The sequence below is a fragment of the Phodopus roborovskii genome, unplaced genomic scaffold (assembly GCF_943737965.1).
Source record: "Phodopus roborovskii unplaced genomic scaffold, PHOROB, whole genome shotgun sequence".
NCBI lineage: Eukaryota > Metazoa > Chordata > Mammalia > Rodentia > Cricetidae > Phodopus > Phodopus roborovskii.
The window spans coordinates 5,952,923-5,972,172 of record NW_026126525.1 but is presented as its reverse complement, the minus strand read 5'-3'; the positions used below and the strand labels follow the sequence as shown (position 1 = coordinate 5,972,172).

The 19,250-nt window shown below is 43.4% G+C and overlaps 1 protein-coding gene across 1 annotated transcript in view; it reads right to left on the bottom strand.

Annotated features, from left to right (window-relative positions):
• Positions 1-227: 227 nt before the first annotated feature.
• The window catches only part of Hpse (heparanase), a 34,380-nt gene continuing 15,357 nt past the window's right edge, over positions 228-19,250 (bottom strand). Inside the window, exons 4-12 of the mRNA XM_051198268.1 lie at positions 17,747-17,920; positions 15,341-15,509; positions 14,353-14,400; positions 13,026-13,119; positions 12,534-12,640; positions 11,147-11,261; positions 8,905-9,023; positions 6,273-6,419; positions 228-1,691 (exon numbers count right to left, since the gene is read on the bottom strand). Of these exons, the coding sequence (XP_051054225.1) occupies positions 1,532-1,691; positions 6,273-6,419; positions 8,905-9,023; positions 11,147-11,261; positions 12,534-12,640; positions 13,026-13,119; positions 14,353-14,400; positions 15,341-15,509; positions 17,747-17,920 (1,133 nt within the window). The 3' untranslated portion in view covers positions 228-1,531. The remainder of the gene's footprint in view (positions 1,692-6,272; positions 6,420-8,904; positions 9,024-11,146; positions 11,262-12,533; positions 12,641-13,025; positions 13,120-14,352; positions 14,401-15,340; positions 15,510-17,746; positions 17,921-19,250) is intronic.

Below are 19,250 nucleotides of genomic sequence, written 5' to 3'. Positions count from 1 at the left end.
GTATAAGAAAGTAGTGAAGGAAAATGCTTCCTCCCTTCCTTTCTTCCTTCCTTCCTTTCTTCCTTCATCCATTCATTCACTGTGCAGTGCTGAAGATCAAACCCAGGGCCTTTTTCTGTTCTGGGCTAGCATTTTTCCAGTAAGCCACAGCTTTAATCCATCAAAACCAGACTTTCAAATCTAATAACCTGTAAGCGTTAGCTTTCTTAGAAGAATAACCATGCAAATTAAGGCTATAAAATTAGTTTATTTCAAATGTGGAAATATAAAAACTGCTTGCATAAAAATTTGAGCGTATTGAGGCATCCCTTAAAGGTCTAATGTACTCAAATTCAATTGAGATAATATTCATAGCAGACACAAAAATATAGAATCATAATCCTTAAGAGGATTAAAATCCTTGGGGGGGGGAATAGTTACATTTTGTTACTTGACCAAAGCACAGGACTATAATGTCCAGTGTTGTGGACTCCACCAAACCTCTCTACCCCAGACAAAGATGGTCTGATGACAATTAGTGGCAGCCAATGGCCATGGGTGGTGACTGGGAAAATGACCATAGACCTATTCCTGGCCAGTAGGACTTGAGACTTGAAGAGAGGCTTGCAGGGAAAATGTCCAGGAAAGATGTCTTCGGGTCTCTGAAGGAATCACTCATCCTCTCCCATGGGTTGCTTTGAGATCTCAGTGACTCTGTAGGTCAGTCACAGCCGTCATGTGACCAGAGCCAGTGCTACAGACTTCAGGAGAAAGAAGCCCCCCCCCCACTGTGATTGAACCCTGCCTCACTCACTTGGGCAGCTTCTCATGTGGGACATAAATATCCTCGTTTAGAGGTCTCATTACTCACAGGCCAAAGCTCCCCAAGCCAGGCAAGAACTAATGGTATAGAAAAAGTAAACACTACAATGGCTTGATGTGTCAGGTGTTTCCTGAAACTTCTCAGTCAACCGACCGTCCTTTACAGTCATTTCCAAACCTTGTGCCATACCTTCCCTCTCAGTTGTTGTCACTGTTGTTTGTTTGTTTGTTTGTTTGTTCTTAATCCAACCCCACCCAACCATCTGTCCTTCCACAGATGGTTTCTGAAGAACAAAGGGACGAGGCTTGGGGTCCGCTCTCTTCATTTTAGTTCTCTGAGATGTGAGCAGCTGAATGTCTTTTACAGCCAGTGTGAACTTGTGGCAGTGAGCTACAGAGAGGGCCCTGGAGGACAGAATTGACAATCTGCTAACAATAATAATAATAGTAGTAGTAATAATAATACTAACAAAGGTTTAAAAAATCATGACACATCCTTCACTTATTTGCCTCTTGGTCATATCAGAGGCATTCATATACATTTTTGATAACCCCCCCAAATAGTGCATGCAAAATGCTAAGCATCATTTGGCACACAGTGCCATTAACTGTCATCACACTTGATCCAGCACTGAAGCTTGCCCTAGACCTCCCAAGGCTCTTGAGCTTCACTCTTACGAATAACACCCCTGATCCCTTTCGTCTCAGGGCTATTGTATGAATTTTATTTTCATAAACAAGCAGCAATTTTGGCATTTCTTATGACAAAAAATCCATAGGAAAAGGCAGGCATGCCTAGTGAGCTTCCTGGCCGTAGAGGTTTCTCTGTTAAAGCTGGCAGGGTCTGGTCATCCACCATCTTCAGGGTTTCACCGTTGAGTTGGACAGATCTACAGAAAGAAAAGATGTGCTTGAGTTAGGCAGGGTGTGCATGCACTAAAAAAAGTTGTGAAACCATTTTAAACCAAGGAGGACTTTTGTGGCAGCTTTAGCTATATAATTTGTATTTCAACACTAGGTGAGATTAGGTGTTTGATCAAGACACATGTAAAACTGCAGTGGGAGAGAAAGTTAACAGTGGACCAGAGACCATCTGGCTTGGCTAAGTCTGCAGTATTGCTATCTGGTCTTTTACAGAAACATGCACAAACTATGCACATATTTTATCTTTTTCTTCCAAGACAGTGTCACATACTGTAGCTCAGGCTGAACTTACTATGCAACCCTGACTGGCCTCACACTCCTAGGGAATGTCCTACCTCCACTACACCTAGGTTCTTTCTTTTTCGTAAATGATTTTTGTTGTTTTTAAAAACTGCCAGAATTGATGATGGTTATTTTTGTACCATACATGGAACACATGTGACACACATGTGTAACATGCATCACTATTCCTTATACCATAAGCACTATGAAGATGTTAGTTATTACTGTTTTTCATACAAACAAACATTACAGGCCAGGCTGCAGTGTTAGCACTCAGGACATGGAGTCAGAGTTCAGAGTCAGCTTTGACTACACAGCATATTCAAAGCCACAGAAGAGCCTGTCTCAAAAGCTGAAAACATAACAAGACCTATCAAAAGTAATCAATTACATCATCTTACTTTTAATACCTCAACATAGTCATTCCATCTTTCTATGCATATAAATACATTTTACTTTATCTAACTAAAATGGGTATAACTGTATATATTTTCTTTCTTTTTTAAAAAAGATTTATTTATTTTATATATATGAGTACTGTGTCTGCATGCCAGAAGGCATTGGCTCCCATTATAGATGGTTGTGAGACACCATTGGGTTGCTAGGAATTGAACTCAAGACCTCTGGAAGACCAGCCAGTGCTCTTACCCACTAATCCATCTCTCCAGCCATGTATATATTTTCTTAAAACTTTTCTATTTAATACATCCTCATGTTTGTTCATATCACAGAGTATTCATCCACTATATCATTTTAATTAACACACAAGATTCTATGATATGAATTCCTTAGTACATTTACTTAATCCTCTACTTTTAGATATTTTGTTTCCAGGTGGCATTATCCTGTGTTTTTCTATTTTTTGACAGGTTCTTTCTTTGTAGCTCTGGCTGTCCTGGAACTCACTATGTAGACCAGGCTGGCCCCTAACCTGTGAACCATCCCTGTGTTTCTGCCTCCCAAGTGCTGGCATTATAGGTATGCACCGTCATGCATGGCTTGTACTGTTACTGTTTTAATTTTTTTTCTACCTCTTTTCTTTTCTAAGACTGAATCTTACTATGTAGCTCTGGCTGTCCTGGAACTCACTCTGTAGACCACTAGTCTGGCTTTGAACTCACAGTGTTCCACTTGGGTGCTGGAATTAAAGGTGTGCTTGACCATGTCCTGCTTCGCCTCCCATTCTTACCAGGATCAGTGGGTAGAAACTGGGTCCCACATAACCTTTGTTAAATGTTCAGCACCTAGCCCCACAACTCAAGACATACTAACAGCATGCCATAGTGTGCCAGGGACTACCACCAAGTCTGTTCTGGGGTGGATTCAGTCCACTAGCTTTGGTTTTTACGCTTATACATCACATCAAATTTATATGATGAAGGGCAGGAAATATGCCCCATCTTCAGGAAACCACAACCAAAAATAGGTCTTGAAAAATATCTCTGAATTGAGAGTGCTTAGCATGAAATGAAGGACCATTTGAGGATGCCTACCAATGCCAGTCAGTGGTGGCACATGCCTTTAGTCCCAGCACTGGGGAAGCAGGGGTAGATGGGTCTTTGTGAGTTTGAGACCAGCCTGGTCTACGGAGAAAATGCCTACTGAAGTCCTAGGATCCAGTCAGTGCTTTGCTACCCGACTTGAAGGTAAATCTGGTTACTGTGGATGAACTGTGCTGTGTGAGACAGGAACATGGCAAGGTCCACCCACTCAGGCTGCAGAGTTCAATCAGCTGCCCATACAGATGTGCTCTAAGGATGGGTTCACCTACTCAGGCTGCAGAATTCAATCAGCTGCCCATACAGATGTGCTCTAAGGATGTGTGTTTAGTGATTCAGCAGTGTGTTGTGTGTGTGTGTGTGGGGGGGAATCTGAGGGAAGTAACTTGTTCCTTGGTTCAGAAGCAGGAGGATAGGAAATATCACCTGTTGGACCACTGTAGCACTGACCACGCCCATTGGGGGGTGGAGCTATGGGCGGAGGTGACCTGAGGAAGGAGGTTGGAGGGGGCCAGGAAGGCGCTCTCTTTCTGGCGTGACTCGGACAGGAGAGGATCGGGTTGAATTTCCTGGTGTTCATCTGTCTAGGTTGTAAGTTATTTCTCCCTGAATAAACATCTATTCGGCTTATTTGTTTATCCTGATCCTTATTTACCGCAATAGACCACAGGTGAGATAAAGGTTCAAGGAATTAGTAAGCTGCAGGTTTGGCAGAATCAGGGACCCTTGGAAAAATTCACCTGAGATAAATACTGATTTCACTCAAAATATTTTCACTCAAGGCTGATGCATTGGCTCAGCAGGCCAAGATACTTGCTGCCAAGCCTGACGGGCAAAAATCTGACGTACACGGTGGGAGCACAGAACTGTCCTGTCTGTGCCTGCTACCCTGTCAGCTCTGCACCCAGGGATGCACACATAAATGCATTTAGAAACAATTCAAATAATTTACTTAGAATCTCATTTCCAGCCATTGTTCTTACTCTATTCCTTCCCACCGCAAAACCCACGTCAGTGATGCAGGAGAATCCCACCCAGATGTGTGTGGTGTTTTATTCCACCGACATGCCCTTGCTAGATCAGATGGGTGGTTCATGCCATTGGCAATTAAAGTGTCTTTTCAGAACAAATACTCTAAATGTGGATGTACTCTGCACTTGATAAACGCCAGCCACAAACCCTTTTTCTATAATGGTGTCCTGCCTACAAGATATGCCAGGGCAACACGACAACACAAAGCGTGTGGCAATAACCAACTGATAACTGATTTGACTTAGCCTGCACCATGAGATGGAACCCATATCAGACACTGCTTGGGTGATCAAGAACCTGAGACTTGATAGCTCAGGGTCCTAGAAAAAAAAATAGTGCTGATCTTAAAAACAGCAGCAGCAACAACAACAAAAACCAAAAGCCAAAAACCAACTAACCAACCAACCAACCAAACAAACAAAAAACTGTGGTGATAAAACAACTAATGATATTCTGTACACTCATTGATCGGTGCCATGCTCAGCCATCATCAGAGAAGCTTCCTCCTGCATGGGAACACACATTACACAAAGATATGTGTCTATCAAATCCCTCCCCTCAGAGCTCAAGGAACCCCTCAGAAAAGCAAAGAGTGGAAGAGCCAGAGGAAGACCAAGAAAGCAAGACCCTCTAAATCAGCGTAAGCAAAGCTCACATGAACTCAAAGACTGCGGCAGCATGCACAGGACTGCACTGGGCTGCATAGGGCTGCACAGGACTGCACAGGACTGCACAGGGCTGCACTGGGCTGCACAGGACTGCACAGGGCTGCACTGGGCTGCACAGGACTGCACAGGGCTGAACCAGGTCCTCTGTGTGTGTATTATGGCTTCCAGCCTGTTGTTTTTATGGGGTTCCTGAATGTGCCTCGTTTCAGCTTTCCCTTCTGTTGCTTTGCCTAACTTTGATGTGATATTTTTTTTATTTATCTTACAGTGTATTTTGATATATATGTATACATACATACATACATACATACAATGATGAATGAATGGAAACCTAGCCACTAGGTTAACAGTTAACAACTGATCTGTCTGTCACTTACCTGCTGGGAGAGAGAAAATGAGTTTTCCTTCATAGAGTGATACATCAACCTCTCCAGGGCAGGCCTCATGTTCAGGAGGAGCTGACAACATATAATGGACTCCATAGCATTTTTGTGTTTTTATTTGGTTATAGTGTGATGTTTTTTGTTTCTGTTTTTGAGGTTTTTTTGGTTTTGTGTTTGTTTTTTTTTTTTTGTTTTTGTTTTTGTTTTTTGTCTTCTTTTTTGGGTCTGGGTTTATTTTGTTTTCTTGGTCTGGGGAGGGGTTGTTGTATTGGGCTTATTTATTTATTTAGAGAAAGAAGCTAAAGTTGAGTGGGTAGGGAGAGGATCTGGAAGGGCTTGTGAAGGAGGAATATGACAAAAATGTATTTAAATTTATAAATTGTTTTAAATGATAAAAATACTACTCTTGATCTTGATATGTGTAGATATTTGGGATTACAGATTTTCTTCTAAGATAACTACTAGTTTGTGTCCATATCCTTCTATATCACCCTCTTCCATGAGTTACACTTGTATAAATAAGCATTCATATATAGAATTTATGAAATAAAAAATGTTAGAATGTCATAGTTGCCCCTTTCCTCCCTCATTAAAAACAACAACAACAACAAAACCCCTCTCTATTCTGATAAATGCCAATGAACTTACATATAGTTTGCAATCAACAAAAAAAAATTACTCACTTGGAAAGTAACCCATCAGGTCCAAAAGGCTTTAAAAGGTACTTGTCCACTGGCTTGTTAAACAGTTGATATGGCAACTTCACATGCTTGGTGACATTATGGAGATTCAAGGCATATAGGGTTAAATCTCCGTCCTGATACCTTGGGCTAAAAGCAAACAGGTTAATCCAGTCACATGTCCGTGTGACTTACACAATGAACAACTTGAACATTCATACAATTGGAGATACTGAGAGCCCGTGTTCATAGTGGTGGCGGGACCCATTAGTGACCTTTTCTAGGATGGTGTTGGGCCAGTCTTGGGGCCCTGGTTTGAAAACAAGAAAAGTACTGCTCTTTGCATCACTACCTCGTGAGCCAGAGCACTGAGAGCTGTGCTCCTTGCCACACTGAGCTCCAGAAGGCTGCAGCCAGCTTTCACAGTTAGGAAGGTTTAATGATAATAAGATCTATAGTGAATTCCAGTTATAAACTATACAAATAAGAACGATTCCTAGTCTTATAAAAAAGACTGAACAGGAGACTGAGTAGAGCATGGGCTTCTCTTTCAGAGGACTAGGGTTCATCCCATAACCCACAACTGTTATAACTCCAATTTCAAAGGGCACCTGGTACACACATGGTAGGTACGCAAACACACAGGCAAACACCCATACATATAAAGTAAAAATAATTAAAAAAAGAAAAATAAAGATGGAAACGGGGCTGGGGAGATGGATAAGCTGGTAAAAAATGCTCACTCAATCTCCAGAAGCCCTGTAAAAAGATGGACAAGGTGGCTTGTGTTTGTCATTCTAGTGACAGTAAGACAAAAAGGAGAGACACATGATTCTCTAGAGCTTGCCAGCCAGCTAGCCTAGCAAACTTGGCAATGTTGCAGGCCAATGAGCGGCCCTGTCTCTAACAAAAGGTAGACAACATCCGAGGAAGGGCCCCTGAGATTGTTGACTTCTTCATGCACACTCGTGTATGTACATGCACACACGTGAACACACATGTGCCCCACATGTGAACATGCACATACACAAAATATAATAATCAGGCAATGCGAAAGGATAGTTAAAACAAACAAAGGCCAAGCACATGGCAAGCAGAGGCAGGCAGATCTGAATTCAAGGGCCAGCCTGGTTTCCATAGCAAATTCCAGGCCAGTCAAGACTACCTAGTAAGATCCTATTTCAAACAAAACACAAATCTGTTGAATTTTTCAGAATTTATCCAGTTAAATCATTCCATACTTCATACCATGACTGTCACTATTCACAGAGTCCCAAGTCCCCAGGAATGAAGAATGTTAGGTGGCTTTGGGGGCTAGCATTAGCCTGTCTGCCATGATAGACTGAAACTCAGATAAGCAAAACCCTGAGGTTCTACCTAACGACAGAGTACAGAGCTATGAACGTCTGCATGGCCAGGGCTATAAAGGTCTGCATGGCCAGGGCTACAAACATCCACATGGCCTCTCACAACTCACAACTCTAAGTCTCGAGACTGGAGCTTAAATACCCTGCAGGCGTGGTCTTGTGTGTGTGTGGTTGGTGCCTGCCGGAGCCAGTGTCAAATGCCCTAAAACTAGAGTTACAAAACAGTTGTGAGTCACTATGTGGGTGCTGGGAATTGAACCTGCGTCCTCAGCCAGTGCTCTTGTAAGGATGGAAAAATACAGCCTAACTCTGCAATGACCCCAGGAAGCTAAAAGTTTAGAAATACTATCTAAAAAGCCCTAAAAACCTCAAATTCCAGACCCCGTCCTCTGCCAGTAAATAGGCAAGGTCACACTCATTGCTGTTTACGGCAGACAGGCCCTTGAGTACGTAATCTTGGCCTAGTACGATAACAGAAAATGAGCTGGCTAACCGCTTATCCGACTTTGTAAACTGCTTGTGAAACCCCGCTCCCCAGTGACCTATGTGTGGGCTTTGTTGTAAACCCTATAAAAATTGTCTCAATTCTGCCCTCGAGGTCCTCAGTCCTCTACCCCTGCGTGGTGTATGACTGTGGACCCCAGTGCACGTGGAATAAAAACTCCTCATGCTATTTGCATCAAGACTGCTTCTCGTGAGTGATTTGGGGTGTTGCCTTTCCTGAGTGGGAGCGTGAAGGTCCACGCTCTGCAGATCTTTCACTCTTAATTGCTGAGCCATATTTCCAGCCCCTGTTTAAGCAACTGTATGTGTTCTTGTATGTGTGTGTTCCTGGGCAGGAGCACACATATGCAGATGTGTGCTCATGTGTCTGGTGGCTGGAGACTGACATTTGATTTTTTTTTAGTTGCCCTCCATTTTTATTTTATTTATTTTGAGACAGTGTCTCTTGTTCATTGGCTTGGAGCTCATGAATTCAGATAGACTGGCCAATCAGCACCAGCAGGAGTGTCTCTGCTTTCCCAGTGTCCTAACTACAGGACACACTGCCACATCCGGCTTTTACTACGTGGGTGCTGGATATTGAACTTATGTTTCCACACAAGCCCTTCCCCAACTGAGCCATCTACCTCATCCCACAGGATGCTCTTCCAAGTCAGACGCTGGTATCATGAAGACAGAGGATAAAGGGAATGACATAGTTCAGATCCATTGCACAGCATCTGGGGTGTCAGACTTGTCTGGGGAAGGGTGTGTTTGGTACTTACTGGTGGGTGTTTGTGCAGTGGAGATACACTCTAAGTTTGCTTCTGTCTAGGCCTTTCACTCGCGCCATGAGCACCTGGGGACCCACCAGTTTCTTGAACAGAAGAGATAGCCAGTAATCCTATCATTTAGGGAGAGGGACCGAAAACAGATCTCTGGTTATTTTCTTATGCATATTTTAACAAGCTAGTGTCAATCAAACAGCTATCCTACAAGAGCCTGACACTTGCCCCACAGGTATCTATGATCACAGTGAGCGGGATAAGTTCTGATCTGAATAAATCAACTCTCATAATATTTCCAACAACGAAATTGAAATATTGGCTAAATATATTCAATCGTTATCTTAAGAATTATTCTTAGAGCTGGGTGGTGGTGGCACACACCTTTAATCCTAGCGCTCGGGAGGCAGAGGCAGGCAGGTCTTTGAGGCCAGCCTGGTCTACAAGAGCTACTTCCAGGACAGGCTCCAAAGCCACAGAGAAATCCTATCTCGAAAACAAAAACAAAAAACAAAACAAAACAAAACATTGGACAAACTTTATAACATAATTGTTGTTGAGACAGGGTCTTACTCTGTATCCCAGGCTGGTTTGAAATATACCGTGTAACCTGGCTGGCCTTGAACTTAAGGTTATTCTCCTGCCTCAGCCTCTCAATTATTGGTGGGATTATTGGTAGGAAGTCACCACACCTGGATTCCATAAACAATTCTGAACCTCCCCACATCTCAGTGATGGCACCCCTTCTGACACATAGATACACATAGACAGGTAGGTTCAAATAAACATGAAAAGAGGACATGAAGTTGACAGAGAGATGCCATGAAGGTTCCTGCAGGAGTTGGAGGGAGAAATGGGGGATAGATATGATCAAGACGTATTGCATGTCTAAATGAAAATTTTAAAGAATAAACTACATAATATTTTACTAGTTCTTGGAGAGTTGCCTAAGTGTTTTGATGATATTCACACCCTCTCCTAACTCTCCGAAGGTCCAACTCCCTTTCCCTACCCACACTACTTGTTTCTGTTTTGTTTCCCCAAGACCAGTTAAAACTACTTGTTTTTCTAGTTTTAATTCTATAATGGAGTTTTGGGGGTTGGTAGTGGAAAAGTACGTAAAATTTGTGAGGTTTTAAATCCCATTTCTAATGACAATTCTAATTTATCTAAGTCCATTAAGTTGTACAGAGTTTGGGTCTAGTTAATTTTGGTGTGTGACGATTTGATTTATTTATAAGTTTGTGTTTTAAAATAATAAAGTTAAATTTAAGAATTCTGAACCTTTGCCAGCAGCTAGGATGGCATTTTATCCTTCCTTGTGTGTGTGTGTGTGTGTGTGTGTGTGTGTGTGTTATGGCATGTATATGTGTGAGTGCAAGCGCGTATGCACCATGGAGTTTGTGTGGAGGTCAGCAAGCAACCTCTAGTGTTGGCCTTTCTGCTTGTCAATGGATGACATACAGAACATCTGTCCTAAAACCTGGGAATCCTCCTGCCTCTACCTCCCATCTCCTTGTAGGAGCTCTGGGATTGCAGATGAACAACACTGCACTGGGTTTTGCATAGTTTCTAAGGATTCAAAGTGCAATAAAGGTGGTTGGGTGTTTTGACTCACACCTTTAATCCCAGCTCTCAGGAGGCAGAAGCAGATGGATCTCTGTGAATACGTGGCCAGCCTGGGCTACATAGTGCATTCCAGGACAACAAGAGTCACAACATAGAGAGACCTTGTCGTTAAAAAACCAAAAGCCAACACAAAACAAACAGAAAACCAAATGCAATAAGCACCTTGACTAACTGAGTCGCCCTCCCAGCCCTAAGATAGCAATTTTAGTTTTAACTTGCCTTGCAAAACATTCATTCAAAAATTTTAATAAAATGCACACCATACTCTTTGGACAATATTTTAGTTTTTGTTTATTTTATCATTATCAATATTTTCGCTTTTGCTTTTTGAGACAGGGTTTCTTAGTGTAGCCCTGGCTGTCCTGGAACTCACTCTGTAGACCAGGCTGGCCTCAAACTCACAGAGGTCCACCTGCCTCTGCCTTTCGAGTGCTGGGATTAAAGGAGTGCACTGTCATGGCCCAGCAAGTGGACAATATTTTAAAAATCATTCCTGATTTTTCATTTCTTCTCTCTCTCTCTACACACACACACACACACACACACACACACACACACAAACACACGGCTCTTTACTGAGGGGATTGCCTATTCCTAGATTAAGGTCACTTACAGGTAAAGGCTCGAAGTTTTCATCCACTAAGTGGTAGTTGCCCGCTCCGAAGAACACCTGCCTCATCACCACTTCTATGCCCATCTGGGCTGAGATGCCCAATTTATCCAGCCACCTGGGACAGAGTGACACGAGCTTTCTTTAGATAGGAAAACAAAGTCATTCCATTCTAATTACACATAGATTTGTTCATCTGTGTGGGAGGAATCAATAGGAAACTACAAGAATGGCATTAACTACAAATAAGTCATTCAAATGACATGGTGAGAAAAGTAACACACACCCACACACACCCTCACTCACACACACACACACACACACACACCCCACACATCCCCATACACCCTCACTCACACACACTCACACACACCCCACACATCCCCACACACCCTCACTCACTCACACATACACACACTCTCACACACACACACCCCACACTCTCTCACACACACACATACCCCACACATCCCCATACACCCTCACTCACACACACTCACACACACACACACCCTCACTCACACACACACACCCTCACTCACACACACACACACCCCACACATCCCCACACACCCTCACTCACTCACACACACACCCCACACTCTCTCACACACACACATAGCCCACACATCCCCATACACCCTCACTCACACACACTCACACACACACACACCCTCATTCACACACACCCCCACTCACACAACACACACACACACACACACACGCACACGCACGCACGCACGCACACCCCTCTCATACGCTCTATCTAGAGCAACATTAATAACCAGCAGATTTCCTCAAGGGCAGGACTTCTACAGAGCAGAACCAACCCCCCGATCATCTTCCCCACACTTTCAGTGAACGGCAAGCTCTTCATTCTTTTCTCAATTCCTTGTGCCCTCTTGGACATTGAAGGGTTTGTGTTTTACTCTAACTTATAACAAGGAAGATGGTGGCAACAACAGAGCAAAATGGAAGAGAAAAAAAAAGCCCCAGTAGGGCTACAGAATGAAGAGCACGGAGACAGTGAGGGACTAAATATAAGCCACTCCTGCTCTAAACCAACCACATTTGTGTAGCAGACGAGGTATCACAGCCAATCCTGCAGTTCACAGGTCACCCTCAAGTGTGACAGAAGTCTTTTAGGGCCAAACTCTGGAAGAAGTTTTATCATCTTCCCTCTCCTACTCAGCTTTTCCTCTGAAGTGTAGCCAGTGTTCTTAACCACTGAACCATCTCTGGAACCTGGAAATTTACTTTTTTTTTTTTTTTGGTAAGACCTGGCACAAAATTTGGGGGCTCTGTCAGAGAAATTGTGTTGATCTGAGTTTCGGCTGACACTGGAGATGGAAAAGCTCTGGAATCTGAAAGCTGATACAGTATCACTCACATAAAGCCAGCAGCAAAGGTGTTGGACAGCGAGGGTGCACCACCGCCATAGGCAGAGCTTGTTTCTCCCAACCAGACCTTTTTGCCAGGTCTAATTTCCTTAGTCACCTGGAGAACAGGAATGGTTCCATGGTCACTGAAAACAAGTCACCCACCTCCGTACTGAATGTGAACGGCACGAAAGCTGCGATTCTCCAGACTCATCCATCCTGTCCTTAGACTCACTTAGGTCTTCATCATTATCTCTTATGGGCCCAGTAGGGTATAGAAGGCATATAAATAGATATGGTCCATAACAGTTAATTAGAAGTATTTTGTTTCTAAGTACCACGACTAAACAAGATCCAACATAAGGAGGAAACCAGGGACTAAGACACAGTGCTAACCCTTTACAATTAGAAAAAAAAAATATTACAATACACATAAACCCATAGACATCATTAGACTATAACACACAGACTAGTGTGTGTGAAAATTTTAGCAAGACTATTACCTTTAGAATTTTTTGCACAGATAAAATAAAGGTGTCCAGCACATCAGAGCTCAGAAAATCTTCTTTGGTGGCAATGCGTCCATTTAAGTAGTAGCTAAATTATTCAGAAAAAAAAGTACAGTTTACTTCCTGTTGTTAAGTCAGCTCTAAACCTCGTTCTTCCTCCAACCCTTTCTCACTGTTAGTTTTTTAAAAGGCAGAAGTCACTCCAGGGAGGAGCTAATGTGGGGAAGGGACTATCCTATTCAAGTAGCTATAAATCAGCTATCCCACCTTAAGCAGAGACCGAAGAACTGCGGCCCGCAACTGGTCCTACCTGCTTTTGTGGCCCATGGCTTAGTTGGCCATGGACCTCCATCTTCACAGTAACTATCTCATCATTTAAAGAAATATTACACCTTGTTTTACCAATGTTGAGATCCTTGTGTAATGATATTTGAGATGCTGCTCGCTTATTACTGGAGCTGTCCAAAGTCAATCAGCAGCCTGACAAAAATAACTTCTTGAGAATTGGCAATAAGTTCAATGAGAACAGACACAGTACTCTCTGCCTTCAACTCCAGCACTAGGGAAGTGAGGCATGGGGGTCTGCGATTTCAAGGCCAGCTGGTCGACATAGAGAGGTCCAGGACAGCCAGCCAGGGCTACATAGACTGTCTCAAAAAAAAAAAAAAAAAAAAAAAAAAATCAAAACAAAGCAGAAACACATAAAAAAAAAAAAAAAAAAAAAAAAAAGACAGGTTTCGCTGGGCAGCCTTGGCTGTCCTGGAACACACTCTGTAGCCCAGACTGGACTCGAACTCAGAGACTCACCTATTTCTGCCTCTTGGGTACTGGGATTAAAGGTATGTGCTACTACTGAACCTCAATAATATTTATTTAAATTATTTGGTATTTATTTAGGGAAAGGGTCTCACTCTGCAGCCCAGGCTGACCTGGAGCTTTCACTATGTAGATAAGGCTGGCCACAAACTCACAGAGACCCACTGGCCTACGTCTCCTGTGTGTCTAGATTAAAGATGTGCACACTACACCCAAATGACTTTTCATTTTTATGTGTAAGTGTGTGCTTGCATGAGTTTATAGTCACCATGTGTGTGGTATCCTTAGAGGCCAGAAAGGGGTATTGGATTCTTTGCAAAGGGAGTTATGGGCTGTTGTAAACCCAGGTCCCCTGCAAGAGCAGCAAGTGTTCTAACCACAGAGCCACCCCTCCATCCCATTAGCTGCTAGTAGTAATGTAACTATAACTATATCTCGGAGGCATTTGGGGTATTAAACAATCTGAAGTTGATAAAGAGGATATTAAGTTAATGCAAGTACTTACTGATGCCACGTAAGGGCGTCAATCACTTCTCCACCAGCTTTCAGGAAACTAAAAGAAAAGTTTCTCAATGAGGTCACTTATCCTCAAACAAGCAGATTCAAATTTTTAGAAGAGCTTCATTCCTCAGGAATGGCTGTGTATGATGTAAGTCTTGAGCAACACAAACACCCTAATCCTATCCTTGGAATTTTAAGTCAATGTTTCCTCTTTGGGTAAACACCATAACAGCAGACTGTTTAATAATGTTGACTATGGAGGATTCTCCATCGGAAAGTACCGTTTATCTCTAAGAAGAGTTCTGCAAAGAAGCAAAGAAGCCCCTATCCCTCTCAGAGCTGAAGTCAAGGTCAAGGCCATCGAAAGCCAAGAAGGCAGTGTTGAAAGACATCCACGGACACGTAAAGAAGAGCTGCACATCACCCACCCTCCATAGCCCATGGCCCACAGCTCCAGGGACAACCCAAACGCCTCTGCTAGAGCATCCCCAGGAGAAACAAGCTTGACTCCTAGGCTGTCATCTCCCAGACCACTGCGTCGGTCATGGGAAAATAGAAGTCATCAACACACTCCAGTTCCTTGTTTATGTCAAGACCAACAAGAGTGAAATCAAAGGGACTGAGAGGAAACTCTAGGGCGTGGATAGGGTCCAAGGATACCCTGGCCAGGCCCGATAAAGGGCGCATGCTCCATTGCCTCCTCACACAAAGCTTTGGAGATTGTCAACAAAACTGGAATCATCCAAACTGAGTTCAGGGGGCTAATTTTAAGTACACATTTTTTTTTCACCATTAAAAAACAAGAGGGCATTGGAATGTGATAGCTCACACCTTTAAATCCAGCACTCAGGAGACAGAGGCAGCTGGATCTCTGAGTTCTAAGTCAGCCCAGTCTACAGTGTGAGTTCCAGGACAGCCAGGGCTACATGGAGAAGCCCTGTTTGGGGGTGGGGGGAAGAGGAGAAAGTAGTTGTACACTCCCCAAGTCCTACCTTCTCAGCAGCTTAACGGTCTTCCCTCGAGGCTGGCCAATGTCAGGACCATAGAGTTTTGCATTTTTGAAAGCTGACTTTCGTAGAAGCTTATGAAACTCAACAAAATCTTGTCCTAACTGCAGCCCATCGATGAAAATGTGAGCTTTCTTCCAGAAACTGTTGGGCTCTGAAAGACAGCAATGCTCCTGCTCACCTCTCACCTAAACAGCCTCTATTTAAACACAAGCACCCAGCAACCAACAGTTTTCAAACTACAAACCTAGAACTGAAAGTCAAGAAAAGTGGGCTGGAGAGATGGCTCATCGGTTAAGAGCGCTGACTGTTCTTCCAGAGGACCCAGGTTCAATTCCCAGCACCCACATGGCCATGCACAACTGTCTATAACTCCAGTTCCAGAGAGTCCAATACACAGGAAAAGCACCAATTCACATTGAGAGAGAGAGAGAGAGAGAGAGAGAGAGAGAGAGAGAGAGAGAGAGAGAGAGAGAGAGAGAAATAGTGAGGGAAAATAAAGGCCCCTCCAGTTAATAAAGAAGATAGTTTAGAAACAACAACATCTTAACTATGGCACAAGGAGGGAGTAAATACATTGGAATTAATAATAGAGGTGTTAAGCAATGGGCACCTGGAAAATTGTTTATAGACAGTATTTAGTAGCCCAATTTATTTATTTACCTACAAAGAACAAGAGAAAACAAGGGGCTAGAGAGAGCTCAAGCGGTAAAATACCTGCCTTGCAAGCAGGACCTGAGACATCCCCAGACATGGTGGCCCGTTTGTCAGACGTGGTGGCCAGCTTGTAAACCCAGCACTGGAGAGGCAGAGACAGACATCTCTGTGGCTTGCTCCACAGCTAGCCCAGTCTACAAGGTGAGTTCCAGGCCAGTGAGAGCCCATGTCTGTCTCACACAAAAAAAGTTAGAAGGCACCAAAGGAAGTACACTTTAGGGTATTCTTTGGCCTCTGAATGCTCATGTGTATGAGCATAAGCACGCTCGTGCACACACAAACACACATGCACTCACACACTGAAAAAAAAAACAAGAAAGAAAAAGAAAAATGTGCTCAGTAAATGACTGCATTTTAATTTTTGCACTTCATATTTAGCTTTATTGCTTCAAGTATGGGAAATTCTTACAAATATATTTTTTAATAAATCTGACTAATCATTAGCATATTAGTTAGAACTTGTAAGTTCCTTGGGACTGGAAAGATGGATCAGCAGTTAAGAGCATTGGCTGCTTGTCCATATGACCTGGACATGCCTTGTGGCTCACAGCTATCTATAATCTATGTTGGCAGCTTCCAGACAGCTTGAGCATATGATGGAGGTTGGCATGGGGTTTGGAGTGTAGTAGCTAGTTTGTTGCAATAACCGAAGGCAACTTGCATAAGAAATAATATCTTTTGTCTTAATGGTTCCAGAGAGGAAGCATGGCAGAAGGTGACCAGTACAGGAAGCTGAAAGAGCACATCTTCGTCACACACAGAATGCAAGATGTACTCACAAGGTGGCTCAGCTGGTGAAACATTTGTCACAGAACCGTTGTAGAGGTGGAAGAAGAAAACCAACCCCACAAAATGGTCCTCTAACCTAAACATGTGTGCTGTGTGTGGCCCATGACCTTTTCTCATCACACACTTGAAAACAATAATAACAATACACAATTGGGGGTGCGGACAATGTTCAAGACAGATTTTCTCTGTGTAGCCCTACCTGGCTGTCCTGGAACTCACTCTGTAGACCAGGCTGGCCTTGAACTCACGGAGATCCGCCTGCCTCTGCCTCCTGAATGCTGAGATTAAAGGTGTGTGCCACTACCACACCACCTGGTTCCACACACATTTTTTTTTTTTTAAATAAATGTAACAACCATAAAGGTTAGGGTGATGGCTGCTTTGTGAGCACAGTGCTTGCCATGGAAAGTGGGGCACCTGAGCTCATAGCTCTGGCATCCACAGGAAATGTTTGGCATGGTACTATCCCACTGCAGGGGAGAAAAGACAGGAATCCCAGGGCTCGGTGGCCATCCACTCCAGTTAATCACTGAATTCTAAGTTCAGTAAGACACCCTGCCTCAAACGAGGTAGAGGCTGACAGGAGGGCACCTGACCAGAGATGGAAATGCATGGCGTGGGCATGGGCACACACATACACACACACACACACACACACACACACACACACACACACCAGGCCCATAAACTGGGGTTATTGATAGCTTCTGAGATTCAGAGTTTTCTGCTGATGGAGTTTCATTACTGTTAAGCATGATCAATGACTGGGGTGGGGGAGGTTATGGAAAAGACCTCAAACATTTACCAATATGGGAAAGAATATCAAAACAGGAAAACAAACAGTGAGGAAATTCCTTTATGAATGAAATCTTCCTGGTTACATACCGTTGCCCAGTTCCCAGGAGATGTTGTAACCCTTGGAAGCACAGTACCCCAGCAGCAGCTGAGCGTTGGAGCTGTTCCAACGCATGTCTGGAGTTCTTAGCAATGCATTCAGACCAAAGATCAGGTCTAGCCCTGAGCACTTTGCAAAACTGTACAGCATGTCCACTGAGCTTCCTAAAAGAAAAATGGTGATGTTTAGTTATGTCAGCACCACAGTGAAGACTACCCCCAGGCTCAATCTTCATGAGATTTCTTTATATTGTTTAGTCAAAGTAATTCCATTCCTAATAAATGGTCGTCATTATGCCTAAGCAATGACATAAGTGGACAGGCAAATCAAAAAAAAGAAAAGCCTGTGCTGGGCACCTAGCCCAGTTCGTAGAGTAGTTATCTAGCATGGAAGGAACCCGGGTTCTATTCAGGACTCAAACTCACAATACAGCTTAGGACGACCTTGAATTTCTAATTTTCTTCTTTGGCCTCCATCTCCTAAGTATTGGGATGTAGCATTTTCCTTTTATTTTGAGAGTGTCAATAATACAATTTTAAGTTTTTAAACTTTTATTTTTATTTTATGTCAATGAGCAACCACTCACACGTGCCTGCATGCATGCCTGTGTACCACCACACACATACAATGCTTCCAGGGGCTAGAAAAGATGGATTTCCTGGAACTAGGGTTACAGGTGTTTGTGAGCTGCCATGTTGTGCTGGGAATTGGCAGCAAGTGCTCTTAACCACGGAGCCACCTCTCCACCTTCAACAACACATTTTAAGTGTGGCCTTTGAACTGGGTGTCATAGGTGTACTGGGCCTCTTCGATTGTCATGTAACTTTCAAATCACTATTCAGCAGAAATTCACTCAGAAACTTTCTAATTTAGAAACAAATAAACACCTCTCTGTGAGGTAAATGCAAAAACTTCCACCTTTGCTTTGTTGGGCTGCAAAGTCTTTGGCTCAGATCACCTTGGTAATCACAACAGGGAAGCCTTGTGTTCTATCTTGCTGACCACTGAGTGGCACAACTCCAGCGAGCCTGAGGTGTTCTGACATTTCCTGCTTCACTTGCACAGCTCTGTGGCCAGTCTTCAAGGAGTCTGAGAGACTCTGGAGTATAGCCACCTAGCATTCCACTGGGAATCACAGAGCACACACAAACCTCCACACTCACTTTCCTGTGAGGTCCAAATGGCACAAGTGTTGCCTAACTGCACACCGGGTTTGTGGTGGCTGTTCCAGCACAGTTCTCAACAATACATGTAGACCAAAGATGAAGTGCAGCCCTAAGCCCTTAACAGAAGCATAGTGCTGACCACCAGAGCCTACTGCCAACTGTATATTGTAAAAGTGTGCTTTAGAAAGTTCTCTGGCTCACAAATCTGCCACCAGAGTCACAGGTCCACCTCTCTCACTTACAGAGGCACAGGAGTACTGTGGAACAAGCAATATGTGTCATTTTCGTTGTTAATAAAAAGCCGATTGGCCAATGACTCGGCAGGATT